The 23,992-nt window shown below is 34.8% G+C and overlaps 1 protein-coding gene across 1 annotated transcript; it reads right to left on the reverse strand.

Annotated features, from left to right (window-relative positions):
* Positions 1–5,733: 5,733 nt before the first annotated feature.
* On the reverse strand, positions 5,734–23,685 carry LOC112056989 (uncharacterized). The gene is made up of 8 exons (XM_024097478.2): positions 23,336–23,685; positions 21,935–22,222; positions 21,012–21,209; positions 16,300–20,932; positions 15,319–15,442; positions 13,261–13,439; positions 10,130–10,246; positions 5,734–9,330 (listed from the first exon to the last, which is right to left on the reverse strand). Exons 1-8 carry the CDS (start codon positions 23,510–23,512, stop codon positions 9,185–9,187), a joined length of 5,862 nt encoding a protein of 1,953 aa, XP_023953246.2. The 5' UTR covers positions 23,513–23,685; the 3' UTR covers positions 5,734–9,184.
* Between the last annotated feature and the right edge of the window lie 307 nt (positions 23,686–23,992).

Genomic DNA, 23,992 nt, shown 5'->3' on the forward strand with positions numbered 1-23,992 from the left:
GGCTAGTTACCACCCTACCGACAAAGACGTACCGCCAAGCGATTTAGCATTCCGGTACGATGGCGTGTAGAAACCGAAAGGGGTGTGGATTTTCATCTTCCTCCTACCAAGTTAACCCGCTTCCATCTTAGATTGCATCATCGCTTACCATCAGGTGAGATTGTAGTCAAGGGCTAACTTGTAGAGAATTAAAAAAAAAGACTTACCCAGCAGTAATCACTATGTGATCACTAGAGCGAGGAAGATTAGCAAGAAGTCTTTGGAGGGTAACTCCAATAGCAGTACAGGATCAGGCCGCCGAAAATAAATAAGCTATTGAGCCGTTGAGACTTTTTCTTAAAGAAACAGCAACGCGACAGTGAGAAGACTGAACATGGGTCTGAGAGGAAGGTAAGTAATAGAAATTTAATCTATTTACACACACACTTGTACCGAATACTATATGTATTACTAGCGGACGTCCGCGACTTCGTCTGCGTGGAATTTAGTTTACAATTCCTCGGGAACCATGGATTTTTCCGGGATAAAAAGGAGCCTATGTGTTAATCCATGCTATCATATAACTCATTACCAAATTTCAGCTAATTCGGTAAAGTTGTCGAGGCGTGAAAGAGTAACAAACATTCATATCATTAAAATCATCAGTTTTCGCAAATCTCGGGAAACATACACTACACAACAAACAACCGAAAAGTAGCCTATGTGTTAATGCAGAGTAAAATCCATTTTCATTCAAAATTTTAGCCAAATCGCTTCAGTAGTAGCGGCGTTAAATAGTAACAAACATCCAAACATACATCCAAACATCCATATAAACATTCGCGTTTATAATATTAGTACGAAGTAGAATGTATATGGGTAGGTGTAGCCCATGCGTCCCAACTAGTCTCAATAAGAGTAAAAGACAACCATTGATGGTAAGGACATTTCTGTCCTGCCGTCAAAGTGTATGCAGAGGCGTAGTACCGCCATATCAGTCGTATCAATGATACCGGAAACCTTACGTGTGAAAGCAAAAATTGATAACATATAATCTACAATCCCCATTAATCTGATGCCTCCCGGAAAAAAACATTAAAAATTGCCTATAGTATTTTCACTTCAGAGATTATAAAAATCAAGAAATCAATCTCTTTTATTCCCGGGTTAAGCGTGCGCCCAAAAATTAGAAACATCCTACATAAGTTGTCACTGTCATACTTATTTAAACAAGCATTTTCGTTTCTTTTGTAGGAAATCTTTACCATTCATTTGGGCTCCCTTACTAAATTTGATACAGGGCCCCAAGGTATCAGGGACCAGGAGTCCAAGGCATGCTACGCCGCTGTGTTATGGCATATTTTCTAGCGTAACTTTGTGCTGACTCTTGGTGTGGATGGGAATTCTTAAAAATTTATATTAACAACGACATGTAAAAGAAAAACGTACCTAAGTAATAAGTAGGGATTTTATTACCGTTTCAAGACTGTCTGAAAAAGGTAGTAATTACAAATAGGTAGGCACGAAAATAAGTGTCGGGAAGTCTCGAGTGTGACCTTTACGAAATTCAATTATAATCGGCGCCGAAATATTAATTCTTCACTTTTATTTTGTACCCTAAAATCTAACTCAAAAATAATTAAGTACTTAATTAACCTTTACATTATTAGATATATATATAAATATTTAATTATGCGATGATTATTCATATAAAAATTAATAAAAGAAACAGTATACATAATCTATACTTAATATTATAAAGCTGAAGAGTTTGTTTGTTTGTTTGATTGATTGAACGCGCTAATATCAGGAACTACTGGTCCGATTTGAAAAATTCTTTCAGGATTAGATAGCCCATTTATCGAGAATAGAAGGCTATAGGCTATTTAATCATGGTATTCCTACGGGAACGGGAACCACGCGGGTGAACGCGCGGCGTCTACTAGTACTTAATAACCCTTAGCGTACTTCTATAAAAGATGTTTCATATCCACCGTCCACTGGGCTATCACGGCTTCAACCTCCTCCAACCTCTGCCTCCGATTCCGGAGGGTGGGGGTTCGAATCCGGTCCGGGCATGCACCTCCAACTTTTCAGTTGTGTGCATTTTAAGAAATTAAATATCACGTGTTTCAAAAATCGGTGAAGGAAAACATCGTGAGGAAACCTGCATACCAGAGAATTTTCTTAATTCTCTGCGTGTGTGAAGTCTGCCAATCCGCATTGGGCCAGCGTGGTGGACTATTGGCCTAACCCCTCTCATATTAAGAGGAGACTCGAACTCAGCAGTGAGCCGAATATGGGTTGATAATGATGATGATGATGATCCACCGTCACCACACTACACCACAACATAGGTCCTAGGTCTCCTAGGTACCATAGATGACCTTCATTTGAAATGTCTATGCCTACAAACTAAACAAGATTCAATATCAACGTGTGTAGACAACAAGCTCCTTACAAATCGATCGAGTTTATCAAGTTAGTGTATGACGTAATTCAATAAGTTTCCGTGTAGTTCCTAATTCAATAGAGCGCCTAGACGAAAGCACTGAATGTCTGCTGTACCGCTAGGTTTGCCATCTATCTGGATTTTGTAGGACATTACTTTTACTACTACCGACACGAAACTCTAGTCTGATCGGTTATTGCACAGAAGTGAAAAGTAAGTATCATGGCAAGCGTGCTTAGCGATTCGATCTTGTTGTATTCCGTCGCCCGGATACGATACCTCGACCTCGCGCAGTTCCAGAGTAGGTACTGTGTGTATTGCATTCCGTGTATTGCGTTGCGTGTATTGCGTTGTGTGTATTGCATGTGTGAATACATCGATGCCCTATCATTTCCGCATTTCGCTTAGAGTTAGATTTACACGCTACTAGCTGTAATACTTAGGTACTTGATATATGCAAAGAATTTAAATATCACGTGTTTCTAACCTAACCCCTCTCATTTTGAGAAGAGACTAGAGCTCAGCAGTAAGCCGAATGTGGGTTGAGAATGATAATGATGATATGCGATGATCATGATCACATCAGTTGAACTCTGGCATCGGTCTGCTTGGTCCACTTGTCATCTATCTGGTATGTACTTATTACAAAAAGTTCTCTACCGCGTGCGTTTTCATGCTTTTTTCAAAAACTTTTTTTTTTCAGTTTTTGTTTTTCTTTTTTTATTTAAGTAAGTAGGTATGCAAAATTCTTTATAATAAAAAATAAGTACCCACAAAAGTAACATACGAAATGAGGTACTACTAGGTAAAAAAATGAAAACATTAGCGCTATAGTATTTTATGTATGTATGTTTTTGTAGTTTGACAGTGTATTTGGAATTCTCTATCTATAGCATATTTCAGAGAGAGATAGAGACAAATTCGAGTTATTATTAACAATTGTTACAAGCCTCAGTGTCCTGGTTTGGCATAATTGAATGCAGTTGCCCTAAGTTCAGCTGTAGGCGCTAGGCGGTAGGTATTGTGCCCGAGGCCGCGGAAGTAGGGCGGTGAATGTACACGTCGAATGGGGTTAAGCTGCATAAATATGCAGATAAAATACAACGGTGACAATTTCTGAAGAGTTTGTAAGATGAATTTTAATGCTTTAAATTATTTATGAGCTTTTGTTTTTGGTTCTGCACCTACTAGGTGTCTGCGGGTACCAGGGTTCCCAACTTAGGGGTTTTCCCCCCAGATTTAGGGGGCAAATAAGTGAAATGGGATTTTTTTGGGGTCTGAAATTTTTAGGGGTATTTTCAGGGACTTTTTGACTCTTTAATATTTTTAAATTGATGATAATTTTAATATTTTTTTCTTGACCTAGCGATTTATAACGACATCTAATACGTTATTCTACAACCACTCTGAGGCAACTGGCGGCAATTTTCATCGAATAAAAAAAAATATTAAATTTATTCATTGTCAACATGTATGATTTCAAAAAATCTGAATCTTCAGATAAAGACGTAATATTTTGTCTGTATTAAATATAGACTTTTGAAACATATGACAGCATATTATTAGTAAATTGTTATGAATTTATATTTTTTAGGGGGACAACTCAATAATGAGGATGATGACTAGGTTTGAATAAATTGATTTTTATGATACATTCGGGTAAATAAGGTAAATGTTAACTAATTTATACAAAAAAAGCAAAGAATGTTTGGATATTTGCAAAATAAATAAGATTATAAAATTTCAAAATCTATCATATTTTTTTTATCGTAATTAGATAAAAATTCATACAGTTTTAGCTTCCTTACATTAAATGTGACATTTTTCAATAAATGAACTATAAACATAAACGCACAAATAACAAAGTTATTAGTGATTTTGTTTGAACGCCCATACAAATCTAACGATCAGCGAGCCAACGACGTCACTAGTTTGTGCCATTTTGTATGGAGCGTTTTTCAGGGATCCGCGGCAGCGCCGCAAATCTGACTCTTTAAATCCCTGTAACTCCGAAAGTAATGATCGCAGATATCCTGTTACTTTTAGAAAATTTCTTTACTATAAGCATACTCTTAATTTATATACAATTTAAAAATCTGTCATCATCCCTATTAAGGCGATTTTAGGGATTCTTGACACAAACTTTAGGGATAAATATTTTGGAGAGTTGGTAACACTGGCGGGTACCTTTAATATATCCAACTAAACTATTTACTACGTTTGACGGCATCCGTGGCGCAGTGGGTTTACAAGACGGAGGTCCTGGGTTCGATATCGGCTGGGCCGATTGAGGTTTTCTTAATTGGTCCAGGTCTGGCTGATGATAATTACCACTCTACCGACAAAGACGTACCAAACCCAAACTATATTTAGCGTTCCCGGACGATGTCATGTATAAACCGAAAGGGGTGTGGATTTTCATCTTACTCCTAAAAAGTTAGTTAGTTAGAATGTTTGATCCCCATATTCACAACTATGAAATGGAAACCGCGGGGCATCATATAGCGGCATTACTGCGTCATTTAGAAATTTTATAATATCTCCGAAACTATTTGACTAATTAACATACTGTAAAGGGCAAATCTTATCTTTATAATATCCTTGTGATTATTAAATAATTTATTTTGATAAGGATTAAATTTAGTTGTATAAATAATGACGTAATCCTAAGTATAGAAAATAAACAATTTTTAAAACATATCTATACTAATATTATAAAGCTGAAGAGTTTGTTTGTTTGTTTGATTGAACGCACTAATCTCAGGAACTACTGGTCCGATTTGAAAAATTCTTTCAGTGTTAGATAGCTCATTTATCGAGGAAGGCTATAGGCTATATATTATCCCCAGATTCCTACGGGAATTGGAACCACGCGGGTGAACCCGCGCGACGTCAGCTAATATATAGAAAAGATAGATATATGGTGTCGCGGAGTTTTTTGTAGAACTTTTAAAGGCACACATTCAAGGCCATTCATTCTTTTAATAAAGGCTATCATACATTGTTTTCTATTTTACAGAATGGTTAAGGCAGCGCATGCGATTAAGTCCGTTTAAGAGGAGTTTCTGTCTGACCTGTATTGTATGACAAAAACTGTGATAACTCTGCTAATATATGATATTAATATAAAATATTGCCTATAGCACTCATCGATATCGTAGCATTATACTGGTGAAAGATTTTTTTGAATCGGATCAGTAGTTCCGAAGATTACCCCGTTTCAAAGAATGTTTCAAACATACAAACGTTACCTTTTTATAATATTAGTATAGATTAATCGCAAGTTTGAAATAAAAGCCAAGTTTAATATTGTACAAAATCCTTTTATTTATTAGACCCGTGAACTTAGTGCTACGTAAGTGGTACATCTGTAAATATATCGAAATATTAAGCCTAAACCTAACATTAATAATATATGTAATTATTACAATATCATTATAATCTGGTAAGTAACAATTAAATAATAAATTGTGGTAAGTATTTTTAAGTAAAACGATAAACACGCTTGTAAAAAAAAGACTGTCACTCGTTAAACAATTAAGGCTCACGCACACGGGCCACCGGCGAAAACCACAAAACGCCACTAACGGCAAATTTTTCATAAATTTTAAATGGACTCGCCGCACATAGTTGACGCCGGTGGCCGCCACACGCGCAATCGTCACTGCTCGCTTTTTGTGGCCCGTAGACTCCGCACCCCTCTCTGTCAAATTGCGGATTCGTCCTCTACGACGATGTTTTCTTCTTAACAAAAGCAGCGCAATTAAACCTTCTTCTTTCGAGTCCATTATGATACTGCAAACATGGGTTAAAAAAAGTAACAGCCACCGACCGCAAATGTCGACCACCAGCCACAAGTGGCTGTCGCGCGCTTCAGTTACTTTTGTGGCCCCTTCTTGATTCTTGTAGCGACGTTTGTGGCTGTCGCGTGTGGCCCATGTGCAGCGACACTTAGTTAGTAATTAAAAGTATTCGATTGCGAAAATAACCTTACTATCGTTGCAGTTATTTTGTTTTACATAAACAACAAAAAATCACAGGTTCTAATAAGCAATTGTTAAAAAAAAAGTTCATAGCGAAACTTGTTAATTTGAAACGTACTCGTACTTGCAAAGTAAAAATTTACAGTACAAAACGACAAACAGGTATTACAAAAATGCCGTTACTTATACCAGCTTTTTCCCTAAGGTTTCATTCACATGAACACCGAATCAATGTGAAGCATGCAAGCGCAAAATTGTTCAACTCAATTTATAAAAAAAAAATAAGTATTAAAAAAACAACAAAACATACTGACGCCGTTCAGTATACATACCGAACTGTAGACTTAGCGCCACGAAAAAAGTCCCGCGGCGTAAACCTGAACTAAAATTGAAAGCGCCTGACACGCCACGTCTACGAGACTTGTTTCGTGGCGCGGAGTATATCTATTGAAATATTTAAAAAAGACTTAGAAACGCACCTATGGCACAGGAGTTATGGAGAACTTAAACTAAAATGAGAAACTTTTACGCTAACTGCGTGCGAGATAAACTTGTTTTTGTCCTTTTCTTTCACACGCAATTACATCTTTATCCGTTACATACCTTACAAGTTACATTAGCAATTTTAGTTAAGTTTTATTTATTAGTTATTTTAATAAAATTAAAATTAGTACATAGACATAAAACAACTAAGTAAAATTAAAAAAATTAACGAGTTAAAACTTAAGTGAGATTAGAATTCATAAGAGTCGATGTCAATATTGTTTTATTATATTTACCTACCTAAAAAACTGTAGCCTGTATTTGAATGTATTGTACCTGTTTATATTAATTTAGATATTTATATACTTTTATACATATTTCGATATTTATTACTAAAAATAAAAAAAAAATAGTGAAAATGTTTTCGAATAAAATCTAGCCAAATTATTGAGGTAAAAGAGTAAATTACATAATTAGTTATATTTATACACAAAGTTCGTTGTACATGTGAGTATAATATGTATGAAACACAAACATCAGTTAATAATACTAAGGACTAACAAAGTGAATTAAATTGTTGCGGAAACCCATTGAGTTAGTTACATACTGGAGAAGCAGTTCCAAAGAAAAATCATCACATACTGATTGAAGTGTTTGATGCAGTGCGAAAACATTTATTTATAAAACATTAATTATATAGTATATACTCCGCGCCACGATACAAGTCCCGTAGACGTGGCGCTAATGTCTTAATGGCGCTCATTGTCATATGGTAATGGCGGTCGTATTGTCATTTGTGTAAGGCGCTGTCAATTATAGTTCACGGAACTTCTTCCGTGGCGCGAATTCCGGCGTAGAATATTGTTTTCATGGGATCATGGAACGTCATATATGTTATAAACTCAGACCAATTATTGTATAGGACCTGCCTTGCTAGACGTTACTTTTCTGTCAAAGTATATGATCAACGATCTAATGCGATTATAAAACTGTCTCTATAGAATCGATGTTAAATAGTTGTAATCGTGTTCGTCGGTTAAAGCTCCGTAAAAATACCTTTTTATGTAATTGAATTGTGTAAAAAACGGGCAAAAGTTATAAGATATACACCAAATCTAAGCTCGTTTTCCTCAGAAATGACAGACAATTTTGTTTGTGACTCTTGAGTGCGATACAGGTTCTTCTATAATTGGTCTGAGGTTTGAGGAAAATATGAAGTGCAGCGATATCGCCGCAGTTAAACGGCACACAAATGAGTGGTGTCTTCTCTAGTATATAGTAACTCAATGTCAACCCAAAAATGAAAGAAAATGTTTAAAGTGATTATTCACTTAGGTATATGTTAGTATACTATGTTATATGTTTTTATTTGAGGCGTTTTATCTTATAGCAAAGCACACCACAAGTATGTTGAAATATACGTATACGGACATAAAACTTGTATACATTAAAATTCGAGTGGAAACATGAAATACAACTAAAAGTTATTAAAATAATAATAAATATTCAGATTATATAATTTTTTAATTGAAATATATTTTGTACAAATACGAGTATTGTCAACTTTTGTCAAGGATTTGCATTATATTACTAAATTTATAATTCTTTGGATTTAATTTCTCTTTTGGCTCCTATAAAAATCATTTACAATAATAAAATTTTTGAGACAATTGCTCTTAAATAAGTATTAAAGGGCTAAAAATAAAAAAAGAGCAGAGAGAGAGAACAGCTCTATAAACTCCGATGCAAGTGTTAATCAATGTAGAATCAATTAATCTTGAAAGTATAGAATAGACTAAAGAATAAAGTGTTATTGTTTTTGTGTAAAAATTTGCTCCAAAAGTTTTTGGAAATTAGTAGTAAAAAATTGGTCAATAGTTTTCAGAAAAAAAAAATATTTTTGCACTCATTTATATTTCGCTAAGGACATCCTGTTTTGATTTGCTAACCAAAGACATAATCGAGATACTATTAGTAATGTCGAAAAGTCGATAAAATGTTTTTTTTTAGATACTGTAGAAAGCCGTGATAAAATTGGTCATAACAATTAGGTATATGAAGGCGTGTAACAGTTGTTACCAGTTTTAAAACACTATCGTAAAGTGATTCTGTCGGAGGGCGTGATCATATTGATCATAATAATAATCAATAATCATAATGACAGTGTATAACAGCTATGTTACAATTATATAACACAATTGGAAAGCGATTCTGTCGGAAGACGTGATAATATTGGTTATAACAGCTATATAACGGTGTATAACAGCTATGTTACATGTATATAACACTATATAACAGCACTGCTCGCCATCTGGTTGACACCGCAAGTGCCGTCACCGCGATACACGCGATAGTAGCCTTGCTCGCCCCATCGGCTGCCCCACGAGTTCTTGATTATCCAATATGGCAGCCGTTTGTGGAAGAGAGGGTAGTCTGAAAATATTTTTTTTATTCTAAAATCTGAACTATATGTATATACTATTTATATTCTTAAAGGAAAATTAATTAAAAATGTTTATAGAACATGTGTTCTAAAATTAATATTTTCGGAGTAAAAATATTTCTTTCGTAAATAGATCTTAAACTGTGTTCCTTATATCGCATCCTTATATTATGACCTAGCCAAACTTATTCATTGATAAATATCATGAAGTAGCTTACTAGTGAAGTGCGGAATGCCAGTTGCAATATCTCGTCGATATCGACACTTTTACCACTACGATTACGTATTTTAAAATGCAAGGATAGATAAAGGGCTTGTGTTACATGGATTCGGAAGTCGGAATCGGATTTATTTGAATTACTTTGTATAAAAACATAAAAAGGCTTTTTTTTAGTAAAAAAAAAATAGTTATGCATATCGGCTCCTATAAGTGGACTTGTCAACACCTTGAAGTTATGGGAAATACTGCAACACAATGTATATATGAACAAATATAATATGGAATGTGTTGCTAAGCGCAAATCTCGAGAATCACTGAACCGATTTAGTCAATTCTTTTTTAGAATATTCCTTTCCTTTCGACGATGGTTTTACGAAGATTTTTCAAGGTAAGGGTAGGGGTAGTGTAGGATAGGTGTAGGGAGGGAGTCGGGTTGTGTAGCTGTGGGGTGGGAGTAGGGTAGAGTAGGTGAAAGGCGGGAATAGAAAAGGATAGGAGTAGGGAATGAGTCAAAGCGAATCTTGTCCGGGTACGCTAGTATAAAATATATAAAAATACATGTAAGTTACCTTTGATACCGTAGCCAACAATAAGAACCCCATGGTCTAAATTGGATGGGCTGCAGAGCATTCTCCATGGATGAGACACGCCACCGACGTAGAACTGCATCGCGTTCGCATTTATACCTAAAACCAAAAAACCAAAAGTTAAAATTTCCAATCCGTTCTATAATCTCTCTCCGCGTCGTGTTCCTCATTACTGAGGGTCGTGACCCCTATCACACATTCACGACTTTTCTCGCACGATGTCACGCCATGCGGCTCGGCTTTTCGCGACTTGTAGAGCTTTTGTATCGAAAGTGGTGCGGATTTGATCTGACCAACGCATCGGGCTACGTCTTCGAGGTCTCTTCCCTTCCACTTTGCCAGTGATAACAAGTTTCTCTAAGTTATCTCCTTCTCTCCTGGCAATGTGACCGAAGTACTCGAGGATCCTCTGAAGACAGGTGGTGGAAAGTCTTTTCGAGATGTTGAGTTGTTTCAACACCGATGCATTGGTCCTATGCGCTGTCCATGGAATACGGAGCAATGCCGATCAGCTGATTTGATAGTCCATGTCACAGCTACATATGTGAATATTGGAAAGATTAAAGTCCGGACAAGACTATAATACAAATTATACATTTTTTCATATAATTTGAAATTGAATTTGACAAGTTGCTACGTTTTTTCTTTACAAATACTTAAATAATCATTAAATAATTTTGCGAAAACGTTCGTACGCTACGTTGGGACAATGAAAGCCGTATAACCTACTTCCTACTAATATTATAAAGGCGAAAGTTTGTGTGTAAGTGTGTAAGTATGTTTGTTCCTCTTTTACGCTGCGGCTACTGAAGCGATTTGGCTGAAATTTGAAATGGAAATAGATTTTACTCTGGATTAACACAAAGGCTACTTTCATCCCGGAAAAATCCTAGGTTCCCGCGGGATTTGTGAAAAACTGAATTCCACGCGGGCGTTCGCTAGTTAATAATAATTAGTCGTAATTCCTCGCTTGTACCTGAGATATTCCATTCACTCACGTACTCACCTGTACCGCTCAGAACTGACGGCACAGTGCTCAGAGTTATTTTCTGATGTAGTTACAGCCTTCTAAGCGTTATTCACGTTGGTTCATTTCACAGATTAATTTTGTCCATGGACTTGTAGTATACTAGTACTTCAATAAATTTGACTATTGTAACAATTCGTGATAGCCTAGTGGATTTGACCTCTGCCTCCGATTCCGGAGGGTGTGGGTTCGAATCCGGTCCGGGGCATGCACCTCCAACTTTTCAGTTGTGTGCATTTTAAGCAATTAAATATCACGTGTCTCAATCGGGGAAGGAAAACATCGTGAGGAAACCTGCATACCAGAGAATTATCTTAATTCTCTGCGTGTGTGAAGTCTGCCAATCAGCATTGGACCAGCGTGGTGGAATTATCCCTCTCATTTTGAGAGGAGACTCGAGCTCAGCAGTAAGCCGAATATGGGTTGATGACGACGATTGTAACAATTTAGTACAATTCCAAAGAAATCATCAACAAACTGTCTTCATCATCATCATCCTCATTTTGATGCTTAATACATGGTCAGTAAGCCTAAGATGCGCATCACGTCAAACAAATGTACACAAATAGCGGCGGAATGTCACTTTCTCTTTCGTTGCGTTGGAAAGAGAAAGCGACATATTAATTTCACCGCTTTATGTTCTATTTTTCTATTCACGAGATAAATTGTCGTTAACGCATGCTATGCAGGGCTCCGTACAGAAGAGCTGCTTCAATTGTTACAGAGCTAAGGATGACAATATTTGTCTCTATACTGATATATCAGATGATACTGAAAATACCGAAAACATTGGCTTAACTCACTGGCACACTCTTCCTGGCATATGATATTATATAAAGAGATCGTCTCTTTATAAATCTTCAGAGTTGGAAAGATGGTGACTTTGCCTCCTGGTAAAGAGGTAAAGTTTGTAATGTTGTAGGAGGGTAATCTCTAATCTACTGAACTGATTCTGAAAATTCCTTTACCACGTTGTTTGTGAGTGTCATGAGCTATATTTTATGCCCGAATTCTCACGGGAACGGGAAATACATGGGCTAACATTTCTTAACCGGATCCAAGATTCGATCACCAAATGTCATTATCTGAATCCATATAAGCAAACCACTGGACTGGTAGTACGTATAGACCATATTGCTGTAATTAAATACTATTTTATCGTTTTCGCAATACATTGACCCAATTGTTTGTTGTATTTTATCTTCAGTGGCAGAGATAATGTTGTTTATTTTATTTCTCAGTGTATCTCAAGGTCAATGGGAAACAAAATATCTTATTATCTATCCAATTAAAACTGTGAGGTTTATAACCTGGTTTTAAATTAAAAGATACTTTCTATCCTGCCCATATAGCCAAGTGGCAAGATTCTCTTCCTACCATGGCAAACGTTTCGAAAACTATATGCTATTAACGTGACCTGTCAATAGCATGTCTACAGGGGCTGATTTGTGTAAGCTATTAAGTTATTTTCAAAAAATATAACTTAAACTATGAGTATTGCACATGTTTACCAAGAAACAAATTAAAGCTTGGCAAGTTTGTTAATGACACTACCATGATATGCGGGCGACGAGGGGGAAAGTCTGAGCGGGTATGAAGTCGTGCACGCGGGGCATCGCTGAACTACGCACACACCCCTTACAATTTCTACACGACATCGTACCGGAACGCTATATCTCTTGGTGGTACGTCTTTGTCGGTAGGATGGTAACGCCATGGCCGAAGCCTCCCATCAACCAGACCGGAAACAATTAAAAAAACCTCAATCAACCTTGTTAGGGATCGAACCCAGGACCTGAGTCTTGTAAATCCGCGCATACCACTGCGTCACGGAGTCAAAAAACTACTGAACTGAGAAGGCGAGAACAAAGCCTCAATAGCGGTAAGAGCGGTCGGATTCATCACCGAGGGGTGGTGGTTCAATCTTCACCCCGTTGGTCTATTGTCGTACCCACTCCTAACACAGTCTTTCCCGACTAGTTGGAGGGGATTGGGAATGTTAGTCATATTTAAAAGAAATGGCAAATATTCTTTTTCAAAAAAAAATCATAAGGCTCATATGAAATGTCTTTACTTCCAAACTTACCAATAGAAATCGGTCCATTTTGCAGAAGCCATTTGGCCATGTCAGTTTCATTTGACGATATGTTGACAGCGCCTGTAATCTGCACCCTCGAGAGGGTTTTATTATACGTGCATTTGTCATTTTCACCTTCGTAGGGGTAGTCTTTCTCGGTCTCCAAGCCGCCTAACTGTTCTATAGCTCTGTAACAATAACATCATTCATCATCATCATCATTGACAAACCAAATTCGGCTCACTGTTGAGCCCAAGTCTCCTCAGAATGAGAAAGATTAGGCTAATAGTCCACCACGCTGGCCCAATGCGGATTGGCAGACTTAACATACGCAGAGAATAAAGAAAATTCTCTGGTATGCCGGTTTCCTCACGATGTTTTCCTTCACCATTTGACACACGTGATATTTAATTTCTTAAAATGCACACAACTGAAAAGTTGGAGGTGCATGCCCCGGACCGGATTCGAATCCACACCCTCCGGAATCGGAGGCAGAGGTCATATCCATTGGGCTATCACGGCTTAAAAAGAGTAGGCACAGGTGCAGCTTGCAGTACGCATTTTAAAACATTTCAATTTCCGAGAAAGACGACAAACTGTAAATATTAGCTACGTAGTTTCCTTCGATGCATAGGTACGTCGGAAATAACCGAATGTTTATTAATATGGTGTATAAACAGAGGTTTTTGGTATGCACCAAAACAGGATAAGTGACATCAGTCTGGTAAACAAACTTTGCAATGGAAGATTTAATTAATTTCGACCTAAATTGCATTATCATTTTATTAAACTCAAAAGATTAAAATTAATTTCGGGAACAACAGGAAAACCTAATAACTAAGTATTCATTATTATTATTCAACCGATTGCATGAGAAAAACAAAATCGAGGTACAATCCCAATACCAACAAATATATTTACTTTTATAAATTACTCGTTTTACAAAAACAAATTAGTAACCATTTAAATGTAAGTCCCCAAATTACCCAACGTTTACTGCACACAGCATTACGTAATTGTTATTTTAGTTTATGATCAAGTTTGTTTGTAGGGGAAAATACGCAACTATGCACTTGGGTCTTTTAAATAGACATAAAAATACTTATAATTAGGGCCCGGATTAATATGTAAATACATATTTTTAATTTACGCGATTTTCAGCTTAGAATCTGTTTTTTACATCTATTATTATATTTGGATATTTTCGATTATAATTCACTATAATCATCATTATAATTCACAAAAATACATGAAATTTACATTCCTGCCACCACATGGCTGCGTATTTTGTTTGATAATGTCTAAAAGAAATTAACTAAATGCTGTGCGGAATTTTCGAGGGCGATATAGACTATACACAATTACTGAATTAATCAAGTTTGAGACCAAATCGTCAGTGTTTTAATTTTGATAATTTAAAGAAGCACGCCATTGTACATTGCAGCTTAATTTAATAATTAGCCTTATTAAATTGTTAATTATAATGGAAGTTGAATAAAAATGATGAAAAGTATTGTTATACTCCATATTTTTTCCATATTTTCGATTTTTTCGTCCATATTTTATGTACATAATTTAGATTTTTAATACATAATCCGGGCCCTACTTATAATGAATTATAATTAATCGTAATAACTACTAACCTACCTAACCTAACCTACTAACTTTAAGCTACCTCCCTGCCAAATTGCATATTTTATCAAGCGGTTTTCGAGATTTCGTAATGAATGTCCTTTCGCATTTATATCTATACTAAAATTATAAAGCTGAAGAGTTTGTTTGTTTGGTTGAACGAATCTCAGGAACTATATATTATCTCCGCATTCCTACGGGAACGGGAACCACGCGAGTGAAACCCGTCGTCAGTCCAAGGCGCGGCGTCAGCTAGTATTAAGATAAAAATAAAATGAGGTAAAATTCGTGAGGTTGTAATTTGTGGGTAATCTCGGGATCTATATAAGAGACTTCAAAAACCCTTTTACCAAGAGAAAGTTACGTTATTTTAGAGTGTCACAGGAACGGGAACTAAGCGAGTGAAACCGGTGCGTCTACTAGTTAATTACATACCTGTAAGCATTGTCTGGTAAGCCACCATTACATCCCTCGTCAAGTTTGTCACAGTCCACCAATTCCTGTTCTGAGAGAGACACAAGATCCCCAGAATGTATCTTCCATTGACCTTCAATGTTGCCTGCAATTTAAAATAAATACACATTTTATTAGTTTTTTTAATAATCACCAATGCTCTTATATTACTATACATCATACATTACCTACATCATACATCTTTTTCTTTATAATTTTGCTTTCATCATTTTAGGAAGGAAAATCTTTCCTAAAATACTATTCATTTGTTAGGCAGACCACGCACACACACATGTGTGCACACGCATATACCAATAATAATTAACTAATCGATATGTCGCAGCTATATTGTTTATGACGCCATATTACGATATAATAGTATATAATAGTATAGGGTAGTTGTCTCATATCAAATTTTATACAAACAATATTAATTTCGTGTAGTACATGGAATAAGGGTCCGAAATATATCAATATCAATTAATAAAAATAAAAGATTTCATAAAAAACTTAATTTAAAAATTATTTATTTATTAAATATTTCCAAAACGTCAAAAAAGCTATCTGTAGTCCATTTTGTGACGTCACGATGTTACTTGATGTCAATAAAGGAATAAACGTTAAACCAATGTATTAATTTTGTCCAAACTCCGTTTCGTTAAGGTTTAGTGTTTACGTGACGTCATGAAACAGTTAAAATATAGACCATCATGGGCGACAGCGTTTTAGCTCGTATTGTCAATCAAATTTTTAAAAATTAAAATTTCTATGTATTTAGGTCTTGAAAAATATAATGTTTTCAATCAAATCAAATCAATTTCAATATAGTAGAACGCTAAAGAACAATTTAAGACACTTTTATAAAGTGTCAACCTAATATATGGACACAGTGCAATGAAATGTTATCGACTTTATGTAATCATCATTAAAGAGAAATTATGGTAAAAAGATTTCAATTCATACCTGTGACACTAAACGCCCAACAACTGCCACAGGATCCTTGGTCTTTCACTTCTGTAACCGCGTTGTAATGTCTCCAGTCGTAACTGTCAGGCAAGTGCACTTGTGGTATGTCCGCCTTTCTGATCGGGATTTGATTGCTGTCACGAAGATTCGTCTTTAATCCCAAGTATTTCTGTCCAAATTCCTCATAAGTCAAATCGCTAAATCTCGTGACCGCGTATCTAGCTGTTCCGCGCTCGTGGGTGTTAAAATCGTGAATTTTTCTCACATTATTTTGGAATATTTCATACCTCTTGAGCATTTCTAGGTGATCATTAATGTAGTCAGGATTATACGTTGCTAAGAAATCAGAAAATAAGTGCTCAGATTGAATTTTGTGGTACAGTTCAGTTGTAATACCATCTTGGTAATCACAAGAAACGCGGTACGTAGGTGGATGATCGGTCCCTGGGCGCACCCAAATGTTAGCTCTACAGAGTTTGTTTAAACTGATATCGTCGACCAGTTGGCAATCGTCTTTAATGCTCAGTGCTAGACAATCAGTGTAACCTACTTCTAACTTTACTCTATAATGAACGCCAGCAATTTCCTGTTTGTCGAATGTGAATATTCGTACAACTTTCTGTTTTCTTGGATGTGGATATTTGGCTTCGATATGTTTCAATGCCTCCGTCGCCAGTTGCATAGCATTTGCAGCGCTATCCAAATCTACTGTGGACTGCAATGGAGTATTGTCATCTTCACAATTCACGTCTATTTTCTTCACATTATCTAACCACAGTCGCTCTTTAATCTGAGAAATACAATGTCTTCTAGGTAGGTACTTTATAAATTCGCATTGTGTTATATTATCAACCCATTCATATTTCAAACAAGTTGTGAATCCAACGTCAAAATGTATGGTTGTTAATCTCCCCTTAACTATTGTTGTGGTATAGTTGTTTATTTGTATAACTCTTTGTTTATATCTATGTATAGAAGTCAGTTCCAATTTTTCCAAGGACTCCCTGACATAGTTCTGTATAGTTTTTTCATCAGACGTGATATTTGTAGAATCTAATGAAATTGACCGTCTACTACGATATTGCTTAGGTGGTTGATTACAACTTGTCGCGATTTTCTTGATTTTTTTACTTTTAGGCGCCAACCATATAGAAGAAGTACACGTTTTTGGAAGTTTAGAATTATCAACGAAACATGACAAAGGATTTTCATCAATGTTTATGTACTTAGAACAGTTCGTTACGACAACCACAAAATTTAATAAGACTGGCATTCGCGAATCAAGACTAGGTATAACATATGGCTCACCCTGATGCACTAATTTGTACTTAATTTTCGGGGATTCTTCCAAGTCTTTTAAGGAGGCTTTTATAAGATCCACTATTGATAAGCCAGTTATACTTTTGAAATCCGGCTCATCGTCACAAACTACAGACATACTTTGAATTGCTAACTCATCATCATGTAAGGGCCATAACCGAACATAACACAGTCTATGATACATCCCAGATAATTCATCACATTGTGCCACATTTACTACATTCTGATATCGAATACAGTATGTGAATGCAGTTTCTATATACATATGTACCATATTAACATCCATGTTCACAACGTTTTGAATAGCATGAATGGTAACAAGTTTTTGCAAGTTATTAGTATCGGCCTTATCGTTGATGTGCTGCACTGCACGATTAGCATAATAATCTTTTACATCTTCGTCTATACTATCTTCTGCCTGTGGGACTTGTCTCTTATTCCTATGTTTGTTTGTATTTTTATATTTATCACCGCTTTTTTTTGTATACTGTTTTTTACAGTCTATATTGATATCCTTATCAGATTTTATCCAAGGGCGATCCCATATTTGTGCTTCGCACCATAATACAATTTTCGGTTTTAATAAGACACAACCATCTACAAGCACTGGGTTATTAGATAGTAAACATTTAGTTGGAGATATCGAAAATTGAAGTTTCGTCAGTGATCCAAGTATTTGTACATGGTGTATTTTTAAAATTTTATGAATATATTTAACATTAGATAAGAGATGATACTTCGTTAATGTTTCTTCAGCTAATGCTCTATAGTTCTCAAAGTCTAAATCTTTTTCTCCTAATACACCCAAATTGCGTTTTTTTCTGTCATCATCATTTTCATCTTCATCTTCTTCTTCACTATATAATCTGTTACAATCTACCTCAATTTTAGGAGGACCTTTCCAAGGCCGCTTCCATATATTCGTGTGACAATATAGAGTATCATTTTCAGTATGAGTACATTGGACTACTTTATGCTCATCTGTTGTACATTGAACTGGCTTAGCTAAAAAATCTATACTATACTTTACTCCTGAGACCAACTGCTTTGCAACTTTTTCTACTGAGGTGACTTCGTGGTTTGATGACTCATTTAATTGTTTTTGCTGATACTTTCGTAATGATTCCTCAGCTAATAATTTGAATTCGGGTAATTTGGGGTCTTGTTTTACTTCCCTTCCCTTTAATGAATGTTTTTTACCTTGGTATTTTTTTATAAAACTACTGTCTGCTTGTCTTTTATTTTTTTTCATCAAGGAAATTTTTTCTTGTATCATTGTATTTATTAACTGCTGATTATTTATATTTTCATCTACCGCACCATCTGTAACTTGTCTTTTTATCCTTTTATCATCATTTTTAATGTCACATGTAATTTTAGTAATTTCTTTAAAATTTAACCATGGTTTTTCCCAAATTTCCGAATTACAGTTTTTTACTCTGTCATCAGAATTTCTAGAAACTATTTTAAAATGAATTTTAGTTAATGTTCCAGCAACTACCTGAACAGTAACATTTTCAACTTTTACTTCATATGTTCCCTTAAGGTTGTTTGACGTTAAATAATGATGTAATGATTCCTCTGCTAACGACTTATATTGTGGATCATTTGGATCTTTACTATTAGCCCCACCAGCCAAACCAGATCGTTTCATTCTAAAAATCATATTTTCATTGTCACCTAAATCATTGACATTCTTGTCTTGTGCCATTTCTTGATAATAAGAATTAATAATATGTTCTTTTACCACTCCACCTGGTACTTGTCTTTTAATCCTTTCATCGTCATTTTTAATATCACATGTAACTTTAGTTATTTCTTTAAAATTTAACCATGGTTTTTCCCAAATTTCCGAATTACAGTATTTTACTCTGTCGTCAGAATTTCTAGAAACTATTTTAAAATGAATTTTAGTTAATGTTCCAGCAACTACCTGAACAGTAACATTTTCAACTTTTACTTCATATGTTCCCTTAAGGTTGTTTGACGTTAAATAATGATGTAATGATTCCTCTGCTAACGACTTATATTTTGGATCATTTGGATCTTTACTATTAGCCCCACCAGCCAAACCAGATCGTTTCATTCTAATAATCATATTTTCATTGTCACCTAAATCATTGACATTCTTGTCTTGTGCCATTTCTTGATAATAAGAATTAATAATATGTTCTTTTACCACTCCACCTGGTACTTGTCTTTTAATCCTTTCATCATCATTTTTAATATCACATGTAACTTTAGTTATTTCTTTAAAATTTAACCATGGTTTTTCCCAAATTTCCGAATTACAGTATTTTACTCTGTCGTCAGAATTTCTAGAAACTATTTTAAAATGAATTTTAGTTAATGTTCCAGCAACTACCTGAACAGTAACATTTTCAACTTTTACTTCATATGTTCCCTTAAGGTTGTTTGACGTTAAATAATGATGTAATGATTCCTCTGCTAACGACTTATATTTTGGATCATTTGGATCTTTACTATTAGCCCCACCAACCAAACCAGATCGTTTCATTCTATTAGTCATATTTTCATTGACATTCTTTTTTACATGATGGAATTTACTGGAAACAGACATAACTTTTGATTCATTGTCGTAATCCCTTTTCATTTTCGGAAAGTTTTCATGAACACTGTCAAATCCAGCAGAATTAAAAAAATATATTAGATCATCAATTGCTTTTTTTCGGTCTTCATTTAAAAACTTACTAGTTTTTTCATATTCAGGTTGTTTATATGGAATAGGATTATCAATACTTCCTTGAACTGCAGCTTCAACATTAACAATATGATGCAATTGAACATTTGAATCATATGGTTTTTTGGGAAAATGTGGATATACTACTGATTCATAATTTCTATCATGAGGAATTATCTGGTCCTCTAATTCTCTTAACTCAGTCTCGCTAAGAGATTTGTCAGTTTGTTTTTCTGCCTCAACCTCATTTTTATGCACTGCTTTAAGAATTTCATCCACAGAACCAGTATTAGCAATTTTATCATAGTCAGGGACAGGATTAGGATCAACTTTATCATGTATATGAGGATTGACATCAATGTCTTCACTGTCTTTTTTGTTTCTTTCGACATTAGAAATATATTCACCCTCATCACCAAAAATCCATTCCTGTGTACAATTGTTAGAAAGAATGGCTCTATATTTTGAACCATCTGGTAACTTTATCCAAGTCTTTTCCAATATAGATATTCTGCACACTTTACTATCAAAACAAGAATCACGTGAAGTTGATGTGCAGTTATCAAAACCAACTTGAAGTTGTAAGGTATATCTTACACCATTAACAACCTAAAAATATACAAATTTATAAATTGTTTAAATACCATTTATTGCCAATTACTATTATATTAAATATTATTATACATACTTGTACTTGTCTTTCCACATCAATAACAGTCTCTAATGAGTGCCTTATGGTTGTTTCATGTATATCTAAATGTTTAATGCCCAGTAGCGCCAACTCTCTGACCCCAGGTGCTTGGGGATTAACATGATCAGAACAACCCATACAGACATCACCATATTTACGCCGTGGCACTGCAATGAATTCCTCGCCAGATGTAACCTGTAGCAAAATAAGATTAAAATTATTAAAATTTCAAGGTAAAGTTTAAAAAGGAGTAACATAAAGGATATTTTTTGAATCAAATAATTTTTCTGTGATTTAAAGTATGTCCTGTTTAAAGCAGTTCAGCAGTTCCAGAGATTAGCCCTGACAAACAGACAGTCAGACAAGTTAAAAAAGTTTGTAGTGTAAATAACTGTAAGCACTTAAGAAAATGCAGCTATCTTCAAATCACAGACACTATAATTTTTTTTCTAAGATTATTTGCTATATATTTCCAATATGGCCAATATTGCCATTCCCTCCAAATGATTGTTAAAGATAGTATTAGGAGTGGTTACAACTATAATCCAACAAATTGGGGATTAAACCACCACCCCGCGGTCACAAGTCTGACTGCTTTACCGTTGGGCTACTGAGGCTCTAAATTTTATTTATATAAAGATTGACAATTCATAATATTATATAAATTTATGAATGGTAAAGAAATATTAACTCTTAAGAGTCTAGTGAAATAAGTGTCTATATAAATACTATGCAAAAACGGTGCAAGGGCTGGACTCATCACCAAAGGGTCATGGTTCAATCCTCGCCCATTGTACTATTGTCGTACCCAGTAACACAGTACTTTCCGACTATTTGGGAGGCGAATGGGAATGTTGGACATAATCAAAAGATGTGATTAATATTAAAAAAAAAATTAAAACAGAGATATTAAATCTTACTCCAGTATTTGTCTGAACTTCATTGTCCAAATGCACAGGTGTGTGGACTGCAGCTAAAGTTGTCTGTTCCTCTGCTACCACATCTTCTACAGTCTCATCATCATCACTAACACTGGATTCTGTAACCTGATCAGCATCCTCACAATGATACTGATCTTGTATGGCAACACCATTTTCCTCCGTGTTTTGAATTGTGGCAGAACATTTTAAATATCTTGATGAGTCTAAATTGTGGACTTCTGTAGCTCTCAATCTGACTTCAATGTAGTAACATTTGCTACTGTCATCCTAAAAATGTTTTCACATGGAAAATTTATTGTTGTAACATTTATTAAGGAACTATTTAAAAAATCCTTTTTTAAACTTGCTGACACCGTGTTTACTTCCTGTTCCTGTGAGAATATGGGGATAAAGTATACCTTTATACTTACACCTACAAATAATGTAATTTTTTTTTTCTCTCTTGTTTGTTGGTCTATCGGAGATCAGTCTCTAGACCATAATCCGATCAAATGATTTTTTAGTTTAGTATTACTTTTTATAAATAATGTGAGTGGTAAAAGAATTTTTAAAAAATGGTTCTGTAGATCCAGAGATTACCCCCCAGCACTAGAAACTTTTACCTCTTTCTATACTTTGTTTTAATTAATTTAAGACAAAGTTAATTATAACTATTATTAGATGTAAAATGACTAGTGATTTATACCCTCATTTTCAATTTGTTTGTTGGTAAACAGTACTCATCAAGAAAGGCTGTAGTATAGTATTAAATACAGAGTATAGATGTAAATATGAGTGTATTTGTTAAGCTTTCCACCACAAAAGTGATTATAAAAATTGTTACACCAGTGGAAATCTACATTATCAGTGAGTTATATACACATATTTTATGCCTGTTTTCAACAATTCCTGTTGTTGTTGTCTAACAACAGGAACTTGCTTATCAATAAAAGAATATAATTCCTACAGACTCCACTATCACATACATCTTTAAAATTAATAAAGTAAGAATACAAATCTTTAAATATTACACATGAAATAACTGTTTGTTGTCTATAGAAAGCTACAGAAAAAGCAGGCTGTTGTTTTAATGTTCAAAAACTTGAAATTAAATACAACACAGGAATACCTAATTCTAAAATCTATAAAATAGTGAACAGATTCCGTTGCATATACAATATCTATCATATCTTACAATGTACTTAAAGCTAAGAATTTATTTTAAAAAAGAATTTAAACATAGTTACAATTCCAAATAAATAATTATAATTAGATAAATTTACAAAATACCTACTTTTTAATAAGACTAATTCACGTAAATTAGATAAATCTGGCAGAGGTCTTCTTTATGATAACCCTGGGCTAATGTAAAAATATACTGCGTCTAACAGTCTTACTTACAGTTTTATGCGCATTAAGAAGGACGCCTTCATCGTATTTGTAGACTTGATCAGGCAAATTGTTCAAATATTCGACAAATCCAATTAAAAAATTTTCTTTGTCTTCCAATGTTAGTTCTCCACAACCAACAGCAAGAAATAATGGAATAACCACTAACACACTCTTGTATAACTGCATGACGAAAAATCAAGACGCTACCATCGCTGAATATTCACTAGCACAATAAAGATTAAAGACTCGATTGGACAATGTCGCAATACAATAGCGAATTAAAATATGAATGATTCAACAAAATTATTATGAAAATATTATGATACAACTTTTTGTTTTGACACATTTCTTTATGAAGATGACAAATGACAATGACATGACGCAACGTTGACATTCATACCTGACATTGACAGATATCACAGAATCAGATTATTAGATTCAGATACCAAACTTTCCTTACCTCTATGGATACCATTACCATAGACTAAGGCTTAAAAATGAATAGACGACTGGTCGTCAAAAGACAAGAGACTCAGACCAATGTCTTGAAATTTGACACCTATTATGTATCTAAGGTCTTGACTCTTGACCTTGCGTCTTGTTTAGCAACAAGTTTGCTTTCGTATAGTAACTAAAGCATGACATGACTTGACTATGACTGTCAAC

This window comes from Bicyclus anynana, chromosome 21 (genome assembly GCF_947172395.1).
Source record: "Bicyclus anynana chromosome 21, ilBicAnyn1.1, whole genome shotgun sequence".
NCBI classification, from domain to species: Eukaryota; Metazoa; Arthropoda; class Insecta; order Lepidoptera; family Nymphalidae; genus Bicyclus; species Bicyclus anynana.